This window comes from Quercus lobata, chromosome 3 (genome assembly GCF_001633185.2).
Source record: "Quercus lobata isolate SW786 chromosome 3, ValleyOak3.0 Primary Assembly, whole genome shotgun sequence".
In the NCBI taxonomy this organism is placed as follows: domain Eukaryota; kingdom Viridiplantae; phylum Streptophyta; class Magnoliopsida; order Fagales; family Fagaceae; genus Quercus; species Quercus lobata.
This window is the reverse complement of record NC_044906.1, coordinates 16,660,505-16,678,250: the sequence shown is the minus strand read 5'-3', so window position 1 is coordinate 16,678,250 and position 17,746 is coordinate 16,660,505. Positions and strand designations below refer to the sequence as shown.

The 17,746-nt window shown below is 34.4% G+C and overlaps 3 protein-coding genes and 1 non-coding gene across 4 annotated transcripts; 1 reads left to right on the top strand and 3 right to left on the bottom strand.

Annotated features, from left to right (window-relative positions):
• Positions 1–1,866: 1,866 nt before the first annotated feature.
• On the bottom strand, positions 1,867–2,511 carry LOC115980425 (protein ACCELERATED CELL DEATH 6-like). The gene has a single exon (XM_031102674.1). The coding sequence runs from the start codon at positions 2,509–2,511 to the stop codon at positions 1,867–1,869; it is 645 nt and encodes a 214-aa protein (XP_030958534.1).
• Positions 2,512–11,725: 9,214 nt separating this feature from the next.
• LOC115980424 lies at positions 11,726–12,864 on the bottom strand. The gene is made up of 2 exons (XM_031102673.1): positions 12,518–12,864; positions 11,726–12,443 (listed from the first exon to the last, which is right to left on the bottom strand). Exons 1-2 carry the CDS (start codon positions 12,862–12,864, stop codon positions 11,726–11,728), a joined length of 1,065 nt encoding a protein of 354 aa, XP_030958533.1.
• A 48-nt stretch (positions 12,865–12,912) lies between these two features.
• Positions 12,913–14,277, bottom strand: LOC115980423. The gene has a single exon (XM_031102672.1). The coding sequence runs from the start codon at positions 14,275–14,277 to the stop codon at positions 12,913–12,915; it is 1,365 nt and encodes a 454-aa protein (XP_030958532.1).
• Positions 13,790–13,898, top strand: LOC115983005. Its single transcript, XR_004089822.1, has one exon. It is a non-coding gene; the product is annotated as a small nucleolar RNA R71 (small nucleolar RNA).
• Positions 14,278–17,746: the final 3,469 nt, after the last annotated feature.

Here is a 17,746-nt window from a genome sequence, read left to right as displayed (position 1 = left end):
AATTTTTCTTTCTTTCTTTCTAGTGGCACCATATCATCTTGACAATTAGGCAACTTATCAATCTTATATATTGACATAAAGTGTAAAGATATTAATTAGATATTAATTAGTGTAAAGATATTCTTTCTTGTTATGCCTCTGCTTTGTAACTTCAAAATTTCAAAACTAGGAAGCTACAAAGAGAGGTGGTCCTCCCATAAAAGATCAAGACAAACTATAATGGTCAATCTAAAAGATCAAGAAACATTTCTTCATTTAACTTGTTCCCATTTTTTACCTTGGTAATATTTTTTTGTCATTTTATTTCATTTATACGCACTTATAAAGTAATCATACTTTGTATGTAGGATGCTCCTCTGATTGAACAATCTCCAGCTCTCTTCAAATCATCAGCCGCATCTCATCAACCAAGAAGCTTATAAGTTTTATCTTGGAGTTCTTGGACTTTTTTGTGTACAAAGAACTATAGAAGAACAACCGCATTTTTTCAAGTCTTGAAGGATATTTTTAAACACTTCGGAACTTTGATTATAGTATTAGATTAATTTCAGCGGTTGTTTTATTCAAATTACCACATCTTTTTTTTGTTAATTTTAAGATGGTTATGGACAATGTTATATATTTGATAATACATTTCTATGTTAATATTATGTTAGTTTCAAGACATTTGTGGTGTTGTTAATTAGTTACATTTGTGGTGTTGTTAATTAGTTACATTTGTGGTATTATGTTAGTAGAACTAAAACTATTATAGGTTCTTTGTAATAGGATTGTGATTTATTTATTTATTAGCAAACTGCGGTTTTAAAATGCGCTAAGAAAAAAAAATACCTATAGCGGCGGTCAAAAAGCGCTGCTAAAGGTGTACATTTTATGTTTTAAATGAATACCTATAGCGGCGCTTATTGTCTGCTGCTAAAGGTTGAAACATATAGCGGCGTTTCCACCTGCCGCTAAAAGTACAATTAATCTATTTCAGTTGACTATCTATAGCGGCGCCTTTTGCCTGCCGCTAAAGGTAGACACCAATAGTGGCGGGCATGACCCCGTCGCTAAAAGTCAATTCCACAAATTTTGATCACATATAGCAACGATTTTATACCCGCTGCTAAAAGATACATCTATAGTGGCGCTTTTTGTGACCGCCGCAATCGACCTATAGCGGCACTGCAACACTGGCAGGATAGCCCACCGCAATAGCACCCCCGCTATATGTCAAATGTAACTTTAGTGGCGCTTTTTGGGGCTTTTTTTCTATATAAAACAAAAAAACAAACAAACGGAGACAAAAGTACAAAAAAGCCAAAAACCATTTTGCTAAGCAAACATGTCTAGCTTTTATCCCAATAGAATATTTTTGGCAGATTCTATACTACATGTGTGCCAAAAAGTTATTAATTAGCTTATCTGTATAAAAACAAAAAACAAAAAAACAAAAAAACAAAAAACAAAACAAAACAAACTGAGACAAAAATACAAAAAGCAAAAAATTATTTTGCTAAACAAACACGTCTAAAGTCTAGAACCTCTAAAGAAGGACGATTGATTCGAATGCTATGATATTCTAGGCCCATTTTAAATCCTTCGTAACCTAGCTAGCCAAAAGATGTACTAATTAAGTAAGAATAATTGTAGGGACACATCCAATCCCAAACACACCCTTTCTTACTGGTTCCTCGATGAAAAGAATTATAAAATAAAAAATAAAAAAACCACCCCCTCATAAGGGTAAAAAACTACTTCACACACGGTTTCATAAGGGTAAATGTGTGTGTGAATGCATTGTATGCGGTTAACAATTTCTGTCCACACCTGTTTAATTGAACTCACCAATTTTGATTGATATATAAGTTAGTGAAAAAATATTTAAGAAGCAGGCTGGATTGAGCAGCACTTACAACAATTCGTGTGAAGGACAAGTGCATGCAAGATATTCATGCCGTGCCTTCCAGCATAGGAGCAGTTGTCTAGAGCTGCACTTGGGATATAACGAGCCATCTTGTAGTTTTCTCTATCCATGGCGAGGAACAGTGCGGATTCTCCAGCATTATTTACATGTTTAGCCAGTTTTGGATCCTCCTTCATTAGTTCTCTTACAATCTCAAACTCATCATCGCTATCATATTGTACAGCAACTTGCAAGGCAGGATCCCCATCCTCATTCACCATGCTCAGAAGTTGTTGACCACCTGCTTCAACATCCCGCTGATCTTTGGCCTTCTGTATTATGAGCTTTACTGTTGAAGAAGCTCCCGTCCACCTCACAGCAACATGTAGCGGAGTATTGCCTTTGGAGTTTTTTTCATGCACAAGGCTTGGACGTAACCTAACCAACTCTTCCACAATATTAAATTTTTCGAATTGCAATGCAACGTGAAGAACAGTGTTCTTCTCGGTTGTCAATTGGAGAAGGGTACTGGGATCTGTCAACTTCTCAAAGAAACTTGAGTTACCAATGGAAGCAGCTCGGTACACATCAGGATTCATTGTGTATTGCCTTCCTTCTTCCATAGTTGGTTATCAAATGGTCTAGTAGTGTGAAAACATAGAAAAATGCTATAGACTTGTAATCAAATTCAAAAAAAGAATGCTTATAAATAAAGAATAATGTTAGGGATACATAGAGTACCACAACTTGTGGCCTCATCATCCGTGCACACTGCAGATTATATTTAAATAAATAAATAATAAATATAAACAGAATAAGATCTCAAGCTAAAAGAATCAAGGATGCCATATCTCAAGCTAAAAGAATCAAGGTCTCTAAAGGAAAGATGCCTTATAAATATATACAAAATTATTTTTCTTTCCGGGTCGAACAACTCGGGATTGGGGAATAGGTGTCATTGAGCTACAGGCCTAGAAGTGCCTCAGAAAAAAATATTATACTCGTTTCTTTCCTTGATTTGGGAGACATGCGTTAATAATAAACAATGTACATTTTTTTTTTTTTTTTTTTTTATGTACATTGTTTATTCATATTATCAATTTCACGTTTTGTATATGTACATTGAATGGCGGACTCCACAAGTGTGGAACCCATATGAGAACATTTTTGTGCAATCCATTATACAAAATATCACCTCCTAATAAATAACTCATTTCATTGTAGAATCTCAATATTAGGGGGAACCAAACTTCCAAAGGTAATTAAAGACAGAACAAAAATAAGGAAAAATATTGTTTCATACTTGTTGATCTACGCTCTTAGTAGACATAACATCCATACTAACATCCATACTTTTACATGAGTGTTCATATTTTTTCAAGAATGTTCAAATTTAGTACATGAGACTAATGCATGTAACATTCTATTCCAATAAGGGTGGAGCCCAAAGAGTGTGGAACCCATATGAGAAAATTTTTGTATGCAATTATTATACAAAATATATCGCCACCTAATAAATAACACATTTCATTGTATATTCTCAATGTTAGGGGGAACCAAACTTCCAAAGGCAATTAAAGGCTGAACAAAAAGGAAAAATATTGTTTCATACAGGGGCGTAGCCAGGAATTTTTACATGGGGGGGTCGATTCGAACCATGAAGGTTGAAATCGACGACGATGAGTATCATCGTTGTATGGATAGTTTATATTTTTAGGTTGATATGGACCTTCTTTGAGATAAGCTCGTCGAATTTCATCTTGTTTGTTGATAGGGAATTCACATATTTGTTTATGTGATCCTGGATCACGATTTATCTCTTCAGATTGAATTCTTGAACATTCGGAGGGGTCAGGGTGTTCATCAGGCATTGAAGTATCAACATTTGTTTTTACAGCCATAGGTGTCCTAATTTCTGAATTGCTAACATTTTTTTTCTTAAAGAATGCATCAATTGTTTTTCATTTGCTCAAATTCTTTTAACTTTAAGAATATGACTCAAAAATAAACCTGAAAAGAAGTTTAAAAAATAAAATTTTAATTAGAAATTTTTAATTAGTTATATGGATGTTATTCATTCTCAAGAAAAAACAAAATTTTCACTATAATTTAAACATACAACCCATTTTTAATACGAGTTTAATTAATAATAACCTCTCAAACAAAAACAAAAATTAAACACACGAGTATTGGTACACAACATAAACCAAACAATTTAACGACACCCACAGCCACATCCACAGCGACATGATATCTAACTAATCAAAAATAGGTAATAAATCAAAACAATTTTATCTTAGAAACTTTGTCTTCACAAAGTGCAAAGATGGGTCACCCATGTGGCAATACCTACTGCCTCTGCCTGACTGCCTCCAACTTTAGATCTTCCCTTCAAGACTCATCACAAACAATCTCCCCATGCCTTCAAACATGTATTTCTCTAAAAATCTATGAAAATATAAAGAGCATGTGAATATTTAGGTGTAGATAGTTGAGAAAATCAAAAAAAGACATTAAAAAGAGATGAATGTCTAATGCTTAAGAAAGAGCAAAAAACTCACAAGTCACCAAGTTCCAAAACTAAAGCTGATGAAGAAAGAAAAAATTGGTCAGGATTTTTTTTTTTTTTTTTCCAGATTGTGAGTACAGAGGACTGGAGTTTTGGGGGCTGGGAGGTTCGCAACAGTACCAGTGCAAATGAAAGTGTATCAAAGAAGACAAAACAAAAGAATAAGAAGTAAAGAAAGGGATTCCGTGGGTCAGTGGGTGGATTTTTTGAGATGAAGAGAGTGAGGTTTTGTTTTTAGTGTTTGGACTTGAGTGGGCCAGCTTGTTTTATTTGGAGTACATAAGGTGATAAGGCCTGAAACTATAGCTGAGCTTGGGAGCATATTTGAGCTGGGCTTGGTAGAATAGTTGAGAATTGGGCATGGGGGGGGGTCGGCTGTCCAATATTGGGGGGGGGGGGGGGGGGGAATTTTTTTTTCTACCTACTCTAATGGAAATTTTTTTTTTTTTTTTTTTGCAGGGGCTGGGGCCCCCCAAGCCACCATGTGGCTCCACCCTTAGTTTCATACTTGTTCATCTACACTCTTAGTAGACATAACATCCATGCTTTTACATCTAGTGTCCTTATTTTTTGCAAAAATGTCAAATTTAATACATGAGACTAACAGTGTGTAGGAAAAGCGAGTTGGACCTAATCATTGGCCGAAAAAATAAATAAATAAAAGGCAAAATACATTTATTTATTTTATAATTATTATTATTATTTTCTCTTTTTTTTTCTTTTTTTTGAGAAAAGCAAAAGACAGTATAAGTGGGCTACCTAGTACACTATGCATCTTGATATCAAATTTTTAATTGCGTAAAAGCAAATAACATTATGTATTCTTGCTAGGTCCACTATGAATATTCCTCGCTACAGTTTTCTAACAAGATTGGGCGGCTAATCTTCATTCGAAACTTCTAAGGAAGAAAAAAAAAAAGGATAGAAAGAAAGAAAGAAAGAACGAGAACGAGAAAGAGAGCTAGCTCCTCTACCTGAATAGATGTTATTTAGTCGCACTATAGCTCGCTCTTGTTGGTGTTCCAACTTCCGTGTGATCATCTGTGAATTTTTAGAGACAAACCATTAAATTTATAGGCTAGAGCTGAGTAACAGGCAAGTACAAGCTAAGAATTTATCATATCAACGTATCCAAGTTAGGGATATGAATTTTCTCAAAAAAAAAAAAAAGTTAGGGATATGAATATATGATAAAGGAAACATAATAAGAAAGGAAGATTCTTTTTTTTAACGTATCCAAGTTAGGGATATGAATTTATCAACGTAATAAGAAAAGAATATAACGTATCCAAGGAAACATAATAAGAAAAGAATTTATCAACGTATCCAAGTTAGGGATATGAATATATGATAAAGGAAACATAATAAGAAAAGAAGATTCTTTTTTCTTTTTTCATTTTTTTTTTGAGAAAGAGATAAGAAAATTCTTTTTTTGAGAAAGAGAAAACAAGATTCTTATTGTTGTTGGTCTGATTTTTGAAACATAAACTAAACAATCCAAAAAAGAAAAAAAAATGATTCTTATAATGTTTGTTCTTTTGATTTTCTAGAGTTTTTTCCATCACAGCCTTAAACTTCTTTAAATTGTGGTCTTCGTAGTTGTGGCTTGTGAGCTATGTTTTAAAAACCAAACCGGACCGACTGGTCCAACCGGTTCAACCAGGAACCGGCCTTTAATCCGGTCTGATTATGGGCAAAAATTGGAAATGACTTAAAAACTAGAAAATTTCAAAAACTGGCCGGTTCAATAGGAAAATCGGGAACCGGTGTGGTCGAACTGGTTGTGACTGGTTTGGTTGAAAACTTAAAACTACACCGTTTTTTGACTTTTTCCCAGCCTAAAACTACGTCGTTTTGGAACATTTCAGTCAGTTTCGAGTGAATGCACTGAGTGCTTCACCTTTTGTGAGATTTTTTAGACAAAAAAAAGGGGGAAAAAAAACCGAAAGAAAGGAGCAGCCACTGCACGATGACGACGTAATGCTCTTCAAGACTTTTTGACCAAAAGAAAAATAACTATGACTGTTTCCGTGAGTGAGATTGAGAACGAGGCGAAGAAAGAGTTTTGTGAGTAGATTTGTGAAGAAGACATAGAGAAGGGGGAACACCTGAAGAAATGTGTAGTCATTGGGAAAGTAAAAAAGAGGCATTGGGAAGGTAAAAATTTTAAATAGGTGGATAACCTGAAGAAATGTGTAGGCATTGAGAAAGTCAAAAAGAGGCATTGGGAAGGTAAAAATTTTAAATGGGCGGATGAGAAAAATTTAAGATACTAATAAAAAAAATAGAAAGCAAGAGATAAAGATGTAGAATTAAAAACGGTTGAAAATTTACTCAAAAAAAAAAAAAAACGGTGGAAAAGATAAATCAATCAATCAAATGGTGAAAAAAAAAGAAAAAGGATTGGACTTAGCTTAAGCAATTGGAAAAGTTCCCTTCTCACGTTACTTCATCTTCAGTAGTTATTAATTTGGACAGGAAACTAAAAAGTAAAAACTAACCTAAAAACATAATATTTAACTTTATTATATTAAAGATGACTATTTTGTAATGTTATTGTACACACAATTTTCGTAAAAGATAAATCACACGATCACGAAATAATGTAACAAATAATCAATTTGTATTTGATTTGTATATATGTGAGTACAATCTCTTGTATGAATCTTTAAAATAAAAGAGTACAATAAATCCCTCTGATTTGACCTCTAAGAAATGTTACGATCCGAAGGGGCTATGAAGCTTGATCTTGAATCGTGCTTTGATGTCTCCAAGTTGAAACATGCTTGATTTGATGTGAGGGCCGTCGGCTTGATCTCGAACTAGATTAAAGGAGAATCCCCACTTTGATTTGAAGAAGTAGGAATAGGCCTTGATGAACAATAGAATTCTTGTGAACTTTAGGGATGACTCTCTATTTTGGCAGAGTGTCGGTAGTGTTTTTTTCTCTAAGTGTTCTCCTTTTTCTCATATGAGAAGCCTCTATTTATAGGCAACTCAATGGTATTTAATTTGGAATTTTCTCTTAGCATTTATTAAGAGTTGAATTATATATGAATTTAATTTGGTATTTCATTTAATAAGAACTTTCCATATAGATCTTTTCTTCTGACACTGCCATATGACTTTCTTCATTTGATGTTGCCACGTGGCTTGATTTCATTTGCTGATCATCCACGTCATCAGTTAGAGATTAATTTGATCATAAATATTTTATCATGAACAATTGGACGGTTATGAATTCATCATAAAATTTTGATGTCTATAGACCCAATCAGCTCTTGGACTTTGATTTCATCAAGGTCCTTGCTCTCCTCAATTACAGTCACCTTTACACAGAAGCTCTCTGGCAATGAACGAAGAATTTTCCTTACTACCTTGGAATCCTCTGTTTTCTCTCCCAAATTAAACTTGCTGATGACTACTTAATCCAGCTTACTATAGAAAAAGTCAAAAGACTTGTCCTCACTCATTCTAAGCTCCTCAAATCGGGTGGTCAGCATCTGTAGCTTCATGTCTTTTACTTTATTCGTTCCCTCATAAGTGGTCTCCAATATCTGCCAAGCCTCCTTGGCAATGGTAATGTGAGAAATCCGATGGAACTCATCTGATGACACACCACAAAAAATAGCGTTAAGTGCTTTGCTATTAGCATTTGACGCCGCGAGGGCTGCCTTATCCCATGTGGATTTGGCTGCCTCTGGTCTTGTCCAACCTATTTCAACTGCATCTCAAACAACCTCATCTATAGAGCACAAAAATGCTCTCATCCGTACCTTCCAAAAGGCATAGTTGCTATCATCAAAATATGGTGGAGCATTTAGAAATTGAGACCGGTCCATCTCAATATGGGGTCAAGGATCACACTAAGGTAATAAAACCAATATAAGTGTACTAGCTCTGATACCAATTGAATGTTCAATATGTGTATAAAACACTATGAACATTTAGACCCCCAATTCCCTAATTATCAATTCAAGCTTATTATCAAACAATTAATGTGCGGAATATGAACATAAGCATATAACAGAATTGATAAACAATCTAAATCAAATAAAATCACATCCACAGCAGAAATTAAATGGCAAAAATTAAGGGAAGAGAGATGCAAACACAAGGGCAACACAACGATGTGTTATCGAAGAGGAAACTGAAACCCTCGGCGTAAAACCTCTCTGCCGCCCTCCAAGCAGAAAATGATCCGCTAAAGAATGTAGTTGGGATACATGAACAGAAAAAGATCTTCCAAGCCTAATCTACCCAATGTACCTAAGCCCTCCAAGCTCCTACTCCAACGAGGTTACGCTGAACCTGTTTCTTCTTTAGCTTACCGAATTCTGCTATAACCCATAACATCAACCAATATGAATTGGCTCCTTCCGAACTTCTTCCCAAAGCACCAAAAAGCCTTCTCACAAATATGGGTAAGGTGAGAAAATGATTTGATTAGAGAACCTCTCAAGGATGTAACAATGGAGAGGGTGAGAGTTGAGAAATTTGAAGAGTCACTATGTGAAGATTGTGAATGAGTCAATCTTGTTTTTCTCTAGGGTTTCTCTCTTAAAATTCTCTCTGGAAGCTCTCAATATTTCGTGGGTACAAGGGGTATTTATACTGGAGTGAAAAAGGAATGCGAAAAGTCGGTTTTTCCATAACAGAGTGGACTGGCGACTTAGCCTCGCAACTTGACTGAGTCGCGAGTCCAACTTGAATCATCTCGATTGGACATCTGAGCTGAAAGTTATGCCAAAAATACTAACTGATGTGCAGTCTAGAATCCTAATCCGAATTGGACTTGGATTTGGAGCAAATTTCCTTTGATTCCTTGCTCCAATTGAACTTAAATTTAATTGGGTTGGTCTTTTCTTGAATTCATGCCTGGCTGGATGTAAGTTGGCTTGATTCAATTAGCCTAGCCCCACTTTGCATGTAAAACCCTTGTTACCTACAACACAAAGATAATATATAATCAGTTACAAAATAACATAAAAGTAAGGCTAAATATGTAGATATGTGAGTACTTTATTGTATATATTTCATGCACATCAAATACCCCCAAACCTACATTTTGCTAGTCCTCGAGCAAAACAGATAAAGAGTAAAACAAAACAAAGAAATTAAAAACAAAGAAAAAGGAAATCCTAACTAATCCACTTTTGCTGGAATTTTCGATTGCATTTAGCGTATGCAACAAGCCTTTAAACCCCTAGCTTACTCTAGTGGACGAGTTGTAGTCTCGTGAGGGTTTGCAGGGAATATATCCACAAAATTCTGAGAATGAATACTAAAAAAATGAATAAATAAATAAACAAAACAAAGAAAATAAAAAAAAAAATTTCAATTGCCTTTTGCAAAGAGGATTAGTTGAAGTTCAAAAACACTAAAAATGCTAAAGAAATTTCTCATGCCATCAAAACTCAATGTGAGTGAAAAGTGGTAGCCAACCCAAACATACTCTTAGTTTTAGAATAAACTTGACTCGAATCTTTGTTTGAAAGTATGTTTCAACTCAAATCTTTCCGGTGTTATCACTCAACAATTGAAATCACTCTGAAATGGGGTGTAACACTCTCAACAATATATGTGAGCAGAATAATGTAAGCAAAATCAAACACCTCACATATAAATCACATGAAAAACACTTAGTCAAGAAAGAACAAGTAGTCTCATGAAAGGATGCCAAAAATATTCATACCACACCTTTTTCTTCTTAGTCATATCAATATCTGAACTACACAATCTTCAAGATCAAATAAGGACTTTATTAGGACGTAATGTAGAGTAAAAGTAAAGGGAATGAAATAAAAATGGGTGAAGGTTAATAATTAGAAGTATTTTCAAGATTTGTTGGAATGTCAACTCTTTTTGGAATCTCCATTCAACAAAATTTTTTTTTCAACTCTTCTTCTTCAAAGTAGTATTCCTTCTTTCCATTTCACTTCTCAAAATTTGATGAGAACCCTTTTTATTTTCTTCTTTTTGACACTTTTCCCTTCTTCTTTTTTCTTCTCTTTGAATTTTTTTTTCTTTTTTTCTTTCTTCTTTTGTTTTCTCGCACAAACCACCACATTGAAACAAACTGATCAAATTTCATCTTGAAACACTATGGATAAGGGCTTTAAGAAAGAAAAGCTAATTAAAAGGCTCAACGGGGTGACTAGCGATAATGTATCCAAAAAAGGAAAAATACATATATGGCTCAAAGTAGACAAAAATGGCCTAATCTCATCTCTCAAAGACTAGTATAGTTCATTCAACATCAATGACTTCAAAAGATTCAAGTGTGGCATAAAATCATTTTTTTTTCTTGGCCAAAAGAAAGAACAATGAGACTACAACAAGGGAAATATGTTACGCACTTCCAAATGAACTTTAAGATTAGAAACAATAAATAACCCTCCAAAAATAATGATTGGCTCAAAATTCACAGGGGTTACAGTCTCCACATTGTTATCATCAAGATTTTCTAATCATTTTTATCCTTCAACAACAAGTTGTGTCTGAGTGGCTATGTGCATGTGCAATGAATTGAGCATGAAAGCAATGAAATTCTTTAAGCAAGAGTAGTATAATGAACTCAAAACATAAACCTCAAGCTAGGCAAAAGTTTTTTTGTTTTTTGTTTTTTGTTTTTTTTTTAACACAACTAAACAAAACAAAACCAAAAGATAGAAATCTATATAAATCCCCCCCAAACCTAAACCAAACATTGTCCTCAATGTTAAAAATGATACTCTCAAATATATGTCTTGAATGAAAAGAGAGCAAAATATGAATATGCAACATGAGAAAATCAAGTAGGAAAAGTAAGGTAAGGAGAAAGAGGAGACGTACCTTGATCAAGCTGATTGTTATAAATTTTAATTTCGATCAAATATCAGCTAGAACAAAAGAAAATAAAATGAAACAAGAAAATAAACACAAAGATTAATCTAAAATCAGAAAATAAACAAGAATTTTTTTTTTTTTTTTTTGCAAAAAGATTTAACACAATTGGAGATCAATCCTGATAAACAGGACCATCCAAACCTCAACAACACCATGGAGATAAATAATGCATATTATGAATGGACTAGTCCAATGATATTGTAACTTACCTGGGTCAAAAACATGTTGAGAAGCTTTTGTAGTGTCTTCCAAGTGAATTCTTTGCATAACCACAGATGGACTAATACCTTTGATATCAGTAATTGACCAACCTATAGCTTCTTTATGCTCTTGAAGTACACTTATCAATTGGCGTTCCCTAAGGTCATCCAAATCTGAAGCTATAATGACAGGTAAGGTCTAGAAGAACCTAAAAAGGCATACTTAAGTGTGTCAGGTAATGGTTTCAACTCCAACTTTGGTGGTTCCATAGCAGATGGGGATGGGGATGAAGAAAGTGGAAGAGGGATCACTTTTGGTTGCCAACTATCAGTACTTAAGAGAGGAACAGAATCTAACAATGCATTGACCTCTTCAATTGAGTGTTCAACATCAAAATTGCAACCAAAAAGATTTAAGCAAGCCTCTAGAGGATCCTCATAACTCGATTGTAGGAAAGTATCATGGACTAGACTCTCAATCATGTCAACCTCATAGATATCCTCATTGTCTAGCACTTGTTTACTTATATGGAAGATATTAAGCTCAACAGTCATATTTCCAAATGAAATCTTCATTACACCACTCCAACAATTGATTAAAGCATTGGATGTGGCTAAGAAAGGGTGACCCAAAATGACATGGATTTGTGTACTGGCATTTAGAGTAGGCTCAGTGTCTAACACAACAAAATCAACAGGAAAATAGAATGCATCCACCTTAATCAGCGCATCCTCAACAATACCTCTAGGGATTTTCACATACCTATTAGCTAATTGAAGTGTCATGGTTGTGGGTTTCAACTCCCCCAAACCTAGCTGTAAGTATACTGAATATGGCATTAGGTTCACACTTGCCCCCAAATCTAGCAAAGCTCGCTCAATGAGATGATCCCCAATCCTGCATGAAATTGTAGGAGATCCAGGGTCTTTACATTTCACTGGATATTTATTCTGATGATTGAACTAACTTGCTCTGTCAAAAATGCCTTTTTAGGGACATTTGTCTTTCTCTTCATTGTCACAAGATCTTTTAGAAACTTAGCATAAGCAGGAACTTGCTGAATTGCATCAAGAAATGGAATATTAATTTGCACTTGCTTAAAAACCTCTAAAATATCTCCAAATTGTGCACTTTTCTGAGGACTGATTAAACTTTGAGGGAATGGAGCTTTAGGAACAAACCTCCTATCAAGGGGAGAACTAAGATCCTGAATTGGAATTGAGGTTGAGTTGCCCTTCTTTTCTCTATGATCATCCTGTGAACTATGAGTTCCCTTTTCCTTTAACACAATATTTTCATCATCCTCCACTTCTGGCATTTTCACTTGATTATCAACTTGCTTACCAGACCTAAGGGTAGTAATAGACTAAACAGATTCATGTGCATGAGTAGAACTAGAAGAACCATTAATTGCATACTGCCCTTTTGGGTTAGGTATAGGTTGATTAGGAAACTTTCCTTTTTCCCTCTCTCCAACTTGGGTTGCTAACTGGCCAACTTGGTTTTCCAACTTCAAAATAGCTTGAGTATTCAAATGGGTGGAACTTTTTATCTCTTGAATGGCTTGGCTAGTTGATTGAATGAAAGTTTTGAGAGACTCCTCCAAAGATGATTGTGGTCTTGGTGGTGCCATAAACTGAGGAGTTGATTGAGGAATGGGAGGAAATGTTTGAGTAGGTGGACGAAATTGACTTTGTTGATGCACTTGTTGTCCACCTATATTTGTGGGGGAATGGTTCTGCCTCCAAGAGAGATTAGGATGAATTTGCCAATTTGGATTGTATGTCTCCGAAAATGGACTAGCAAGTGGTTTTCCATAATTATTTAGTGCATTTCTTTGCTCAGTATAAAAATCAGGGTAACCAGCTATGGAGGGACACATTTGTGTTGTATGCATAAGACTTGCACAAATAGAGCATGTTTCACTTTGAACTTTATTGACAGAATTCATCCCTCTACCTAAAGCTAAAGCTTCAACCTTACGAGTGAGATTTTCCAACCTAGCTTTTATGTCTAAATCTTCACTGACTTCATACAATCCTCCTTTCTTAATTGTAGAGGCAGATCTCTCTCTACGATTGGAAAAATCCCATTGTTGTGAGCTTTCTGATAGATTCTCAAGAAATTTGTATGCCTCATCATCCCTAAGACTCAAAAATCCATCACCATTCATGGACTCAATCATGTTACGATTTGTTTGAGTCAAACCATTATAAAAATATTGTACTAGTCTCCATGTTTCAAAACCATGATGAGGACACTTTAAGATCAAGTCCTTAAATCTCTCCCAACTCTCATAAAATTTCTCTTGTTCATCCCGATAAAAATCTGCAATTTCTCTCCTCAAAGCATTGGTCTTGGCCATTGGGAAAAATTTGGAGAGGAATTTTGTGACCAACAGTTCCCATGAAGTCATAGATCCAGGTGACAAAGAATTAAACCATGCTTTTGCCTTATCCTTCAAGGAAAAAGGGAATAAACACAAGCGAATAGAGTCATCAGTGAAATTCTGAAACTTACAAGTAGCACAAATCTCAAGAAAATCCTTCACATGTATATAAGGATCTTCTCTATCCAATCCATGAAAAGTAGGAAAAAGGTGGATTATTTGTGGCTTCAACTCAAAATGTGCAGCAGTGGTTGCAAGCAATATTATGCAAGATGGAGGGTTGGTGGTTATGGGTGAGAACAACTCCCTAAGAGTTTTTGAATCATCTCCTATTTCTCCCATTATGGATGGATAATCATAACTAGCAAGACAATTTTCTTTATCACGTATCCAAGTTCTCATACACCAAGCACAAAGAAATAATTTTTTTTTGTTTTTTTTTTTATTTAAAAAATAAATAAATTTTAACTACAACTAGTAGCAGGAAAAATTCGATTAAGACCTAATTTATTTTCCTAACCAAGTCCCCAGCAACGGCACCAAAAACTTGTTGTGAAATTTTAAAATACTTGCAAGTGTACAAACCGTACCGAAGTATAGTTGGACAAGAACGAGGTCGAACCCACAGGGACTTGAATAAACGTAGGAAAATTGATTATACCTTAACCAAACTAATCCTAATCTAGTTTAATAAAAACTGGTTTTTTTGCAATTAAATATACTAAACAAATAATAAAATTAAGCAAATAGTTAAACTAAGCAAAAAATGTAAAGCAATAAAAAGATATAAACAATCAAGAGAAAGGAATTAAGGTTTTGGAATCTGCCTTGTAAATCATATCAGCATATATTTATGATCATTAATTTTTCCCAACTTACTACATGATAATCTAGAAATCAATCTTGCTATCATGGAAAATATCATCATTAAAACTTATGTTTAAAAATCTAAAGCATGTTCTTCTTCGCTTCTTAAGTATAAAACCAAATCATCAATTGTATCTATAGCCAAACAAATCACAAGATATATCCAATTCTAAAAATCAAATCATAAATTGTATCCATTGACAGACAAATCACAAGAGATATCTAATTTTATAATCAAGAATTAATAAACCAAGCATTCAATTAATTAAGACAAATCCTAAATTATGAGAAAAACATGATTGAACTCATATCTAGAATTCCATCTTAGTAAATTGATATGAAGTAAGAACAATTTAAATCATTAAAGAACAACTATTGTGGGAAAAATCAAATCACATAAATATTATTGATAATCCTTAATAAGGTTTCATCCTCAACCCTAATTATAAATTTAGCTACTCATAGTAATTGAAAGAAAACACAAAAATAAAATACTAAACATTAAACTAGACAAATAAAATAAAACTAACTGTCATGGAAGAAAACCAAAGAAGTAGCCGCACTCTCTACGCATTCAGCCCTCAGCTCTAGCACTAGCCTCAGCCTCCCTGAATTTTGCCCTAAAGAGCCCTTAAATAGGTCAAGGAATCCTATTACAAGTTGAATTCTCGTTTGAAGAAAATCCCAAATTTTTAGGCTTCACTTAACTGACAGTTTTGGCCCATTTAAATTCATAATTTGGACTTTTGGTAAACTATGAAGTTGTAGCCCTTTATGTTAAAGTTCCAGCCTAACTTGAATCATCTCGATTGGACATCTGAGCCGAAAGTTATGCCAAAAATACTAACTGAAGTGCAGTCTGAAATCCTAATCCAAATTGGACTTGGATTTGGAGCAAATTTCCTTTGATTCCTTGCTCCAATTGGACTTAAATTTAATTGGGTTGGTCTTTTCTTGAATTCATGCCTGGCTAGATGTAAGTTGGCTTGATTCAATTGGTCTAGCCCCACTTTGCATGTAAAACCCTTGTTACCTACAACACAAAGATAATATATAATCAATCACAAAATAACATAAAAGTAAGGTTAAATATGTAGATATGTGAGTACTTTATTGTATATATTTCATGCACATCATCCAAGCCACGAGCTAACTGAATGGCCAATTTGGACTTTTTCTCCTGTAGTGTTATAGTTGGCATGACGGTTCAACTTCTCTACATGCTTCACTCGTGTGTATCTTCTGGCGGCTTGCAAGCCATGAGCCACCCATGAAATCCAGCCGCAAGTCCCTGCTTCACTGCACAGTCTTGAGCATTTCTTCACACTCTCTCACACACTACCCTTACATGATTTCCACCTAAACACAGGGTTACTAATTGCTAAATTATAAGCAAATTTGGCATGGAATAAAGCCAACAAGATGATTTATTAAATTCAACCTTACAATCTCCCCTTTTGGCTATTCTGTGACAAAACCCTAAAATAAACTCTAGACTTAACATGTGAGTTGAGAACAGTTGAACAAAACTCACTCACACCTAACTCTAAAATCTGTGAAGCTCTTGAATCATAAGAACAAGTATATCCTGAAACACAACAACACAATTTGATCATTGTATGCAGAAAACTTGTAATGCATATGAAGCAAGCATAATGCGATCAAGCAAAATGGAATACAGCAACAAATCATGGCTTGACCATACAAGCAATCATTATAGAATAGCGACCACAATGCTCATTCACATATGGAATGAACATCCGGACATGCAAGCTAATAAGCTTAAATGCAAAGTATCATTTGCATGTCCAACGCTCAACCAATAGGGTTTTTTGTTAGTTTTGGTAGCATAATAGTAGGGTTTTTTGTTAGTTTTGGAGATTTTGTGCTAGGGTAGTTGTGATTTTTATTTATTTTTAAATAGATTGATAAAAAAAAAAAAATTAAAGTAGAGGAAAGAGAAAAAATAATTAGATGAGAAAACAAACAAATACTAAAAGGGTTTTTAAAAAATGTCCAGCTACCCAAAGTCATCAATCCCTTTTAATTTTACCATATGTCATTTTTTACGTGATAATCACCTCATAATTATAAATGTCAATGGGTATGAGGATCCTTTAATTTTACCATAAGCCACTTTGATGTGATAGTTACTTCATAATTATAAGTGTACGTGGGTCCAAGGGTCCACAGGTGTTCGGGTTCAAGTAATTATGTAAAAAATAAAAATAAAAAATCCCTTCAACTTCAATAATAAAGTGCCATTTTGATTCTCAAAAAACCAAGCAAAATTACTGTTCTCTCTCTCACACACACTCTCTCTACTCAAATAGTGGTGGGTGGGAAAGTGTGGTGACTGTAACTGAGGATCTGGGAGGTGGGTGGAGGTTCAAGGCAATGGCAAAGCCAAGGGAGGGCAAGAGGGGGCAAGTGCCCCCCTAACCTCCCCAAAAACTCCTATATAATATACCTATAAAACAATTTGCCCCCTTACAAAAGTTTTCTATCTCAACTTTGCCCCAAGCATAAATAAGAAGACTTCTTTGCTTCTAAAAGAAAGCAGTCTAATGTCTTGTATAAGTACATAACACATTTTCATCTTTTTCCAATGAAAACAAAGTTCAATGGCCCCACATAAAACTAAAAGTATTGTCCTTTTGACAAGTTTCTGAACTACTAACAATAAAAAATGAATTTATACAATTTTTTTTACAACAAATTTTACAATTGTCAGAATAATACTATATAGTATATACAATATTTCGCACAATAAATTTCACAATTGTTAAGCATTCAATTTCATTTATGTAAGGTTGAATTTTATCAACCATCTTGTTGGCTTTATTCCGTGCCAAATTTGCTTGTATTTTAGCAATTAGTAACCCTGTACTTAGGTGGGAATCATGTAAGGGTAGTGAGTGAGAGAGTGTGAAGAAATGCTCAA

What these genes read in the sequence shown, in the direction of transcription:
- LOC115980425 (XM_031102674.1), bottom strand. Translation starts at nt 2,511, where the DNA reads ATGGAAGAAGGAAGGCAATACACAATGAATCCTGATGTGTACCGAGCT.
- LOC115980424 (XM_031102673.1), bottom strand. Translation starts at nt 12,864, where the DNA reads ATGCCAGAAGTGGAGGATGATGAAAATATTGTGTTAAAGGAAAAGGGA. An exon ending in AAAAAGGCATTTTTGACAGA is followed by an intron (nt 12,444 to 12,517) that starts GCAAGTTAGTTC and finishes AATTTCATGCAG; the next exon opens with GATTGGGGATCATCTCATTG.
- LOC115980423 (XM_031102672.1), bottom strand. Translation starts at nt 14,277, where the DNA reads ATGGGAGAAATAGGAGATGATTCAAAAACTCTTAGGGAGTTGTTCTCA.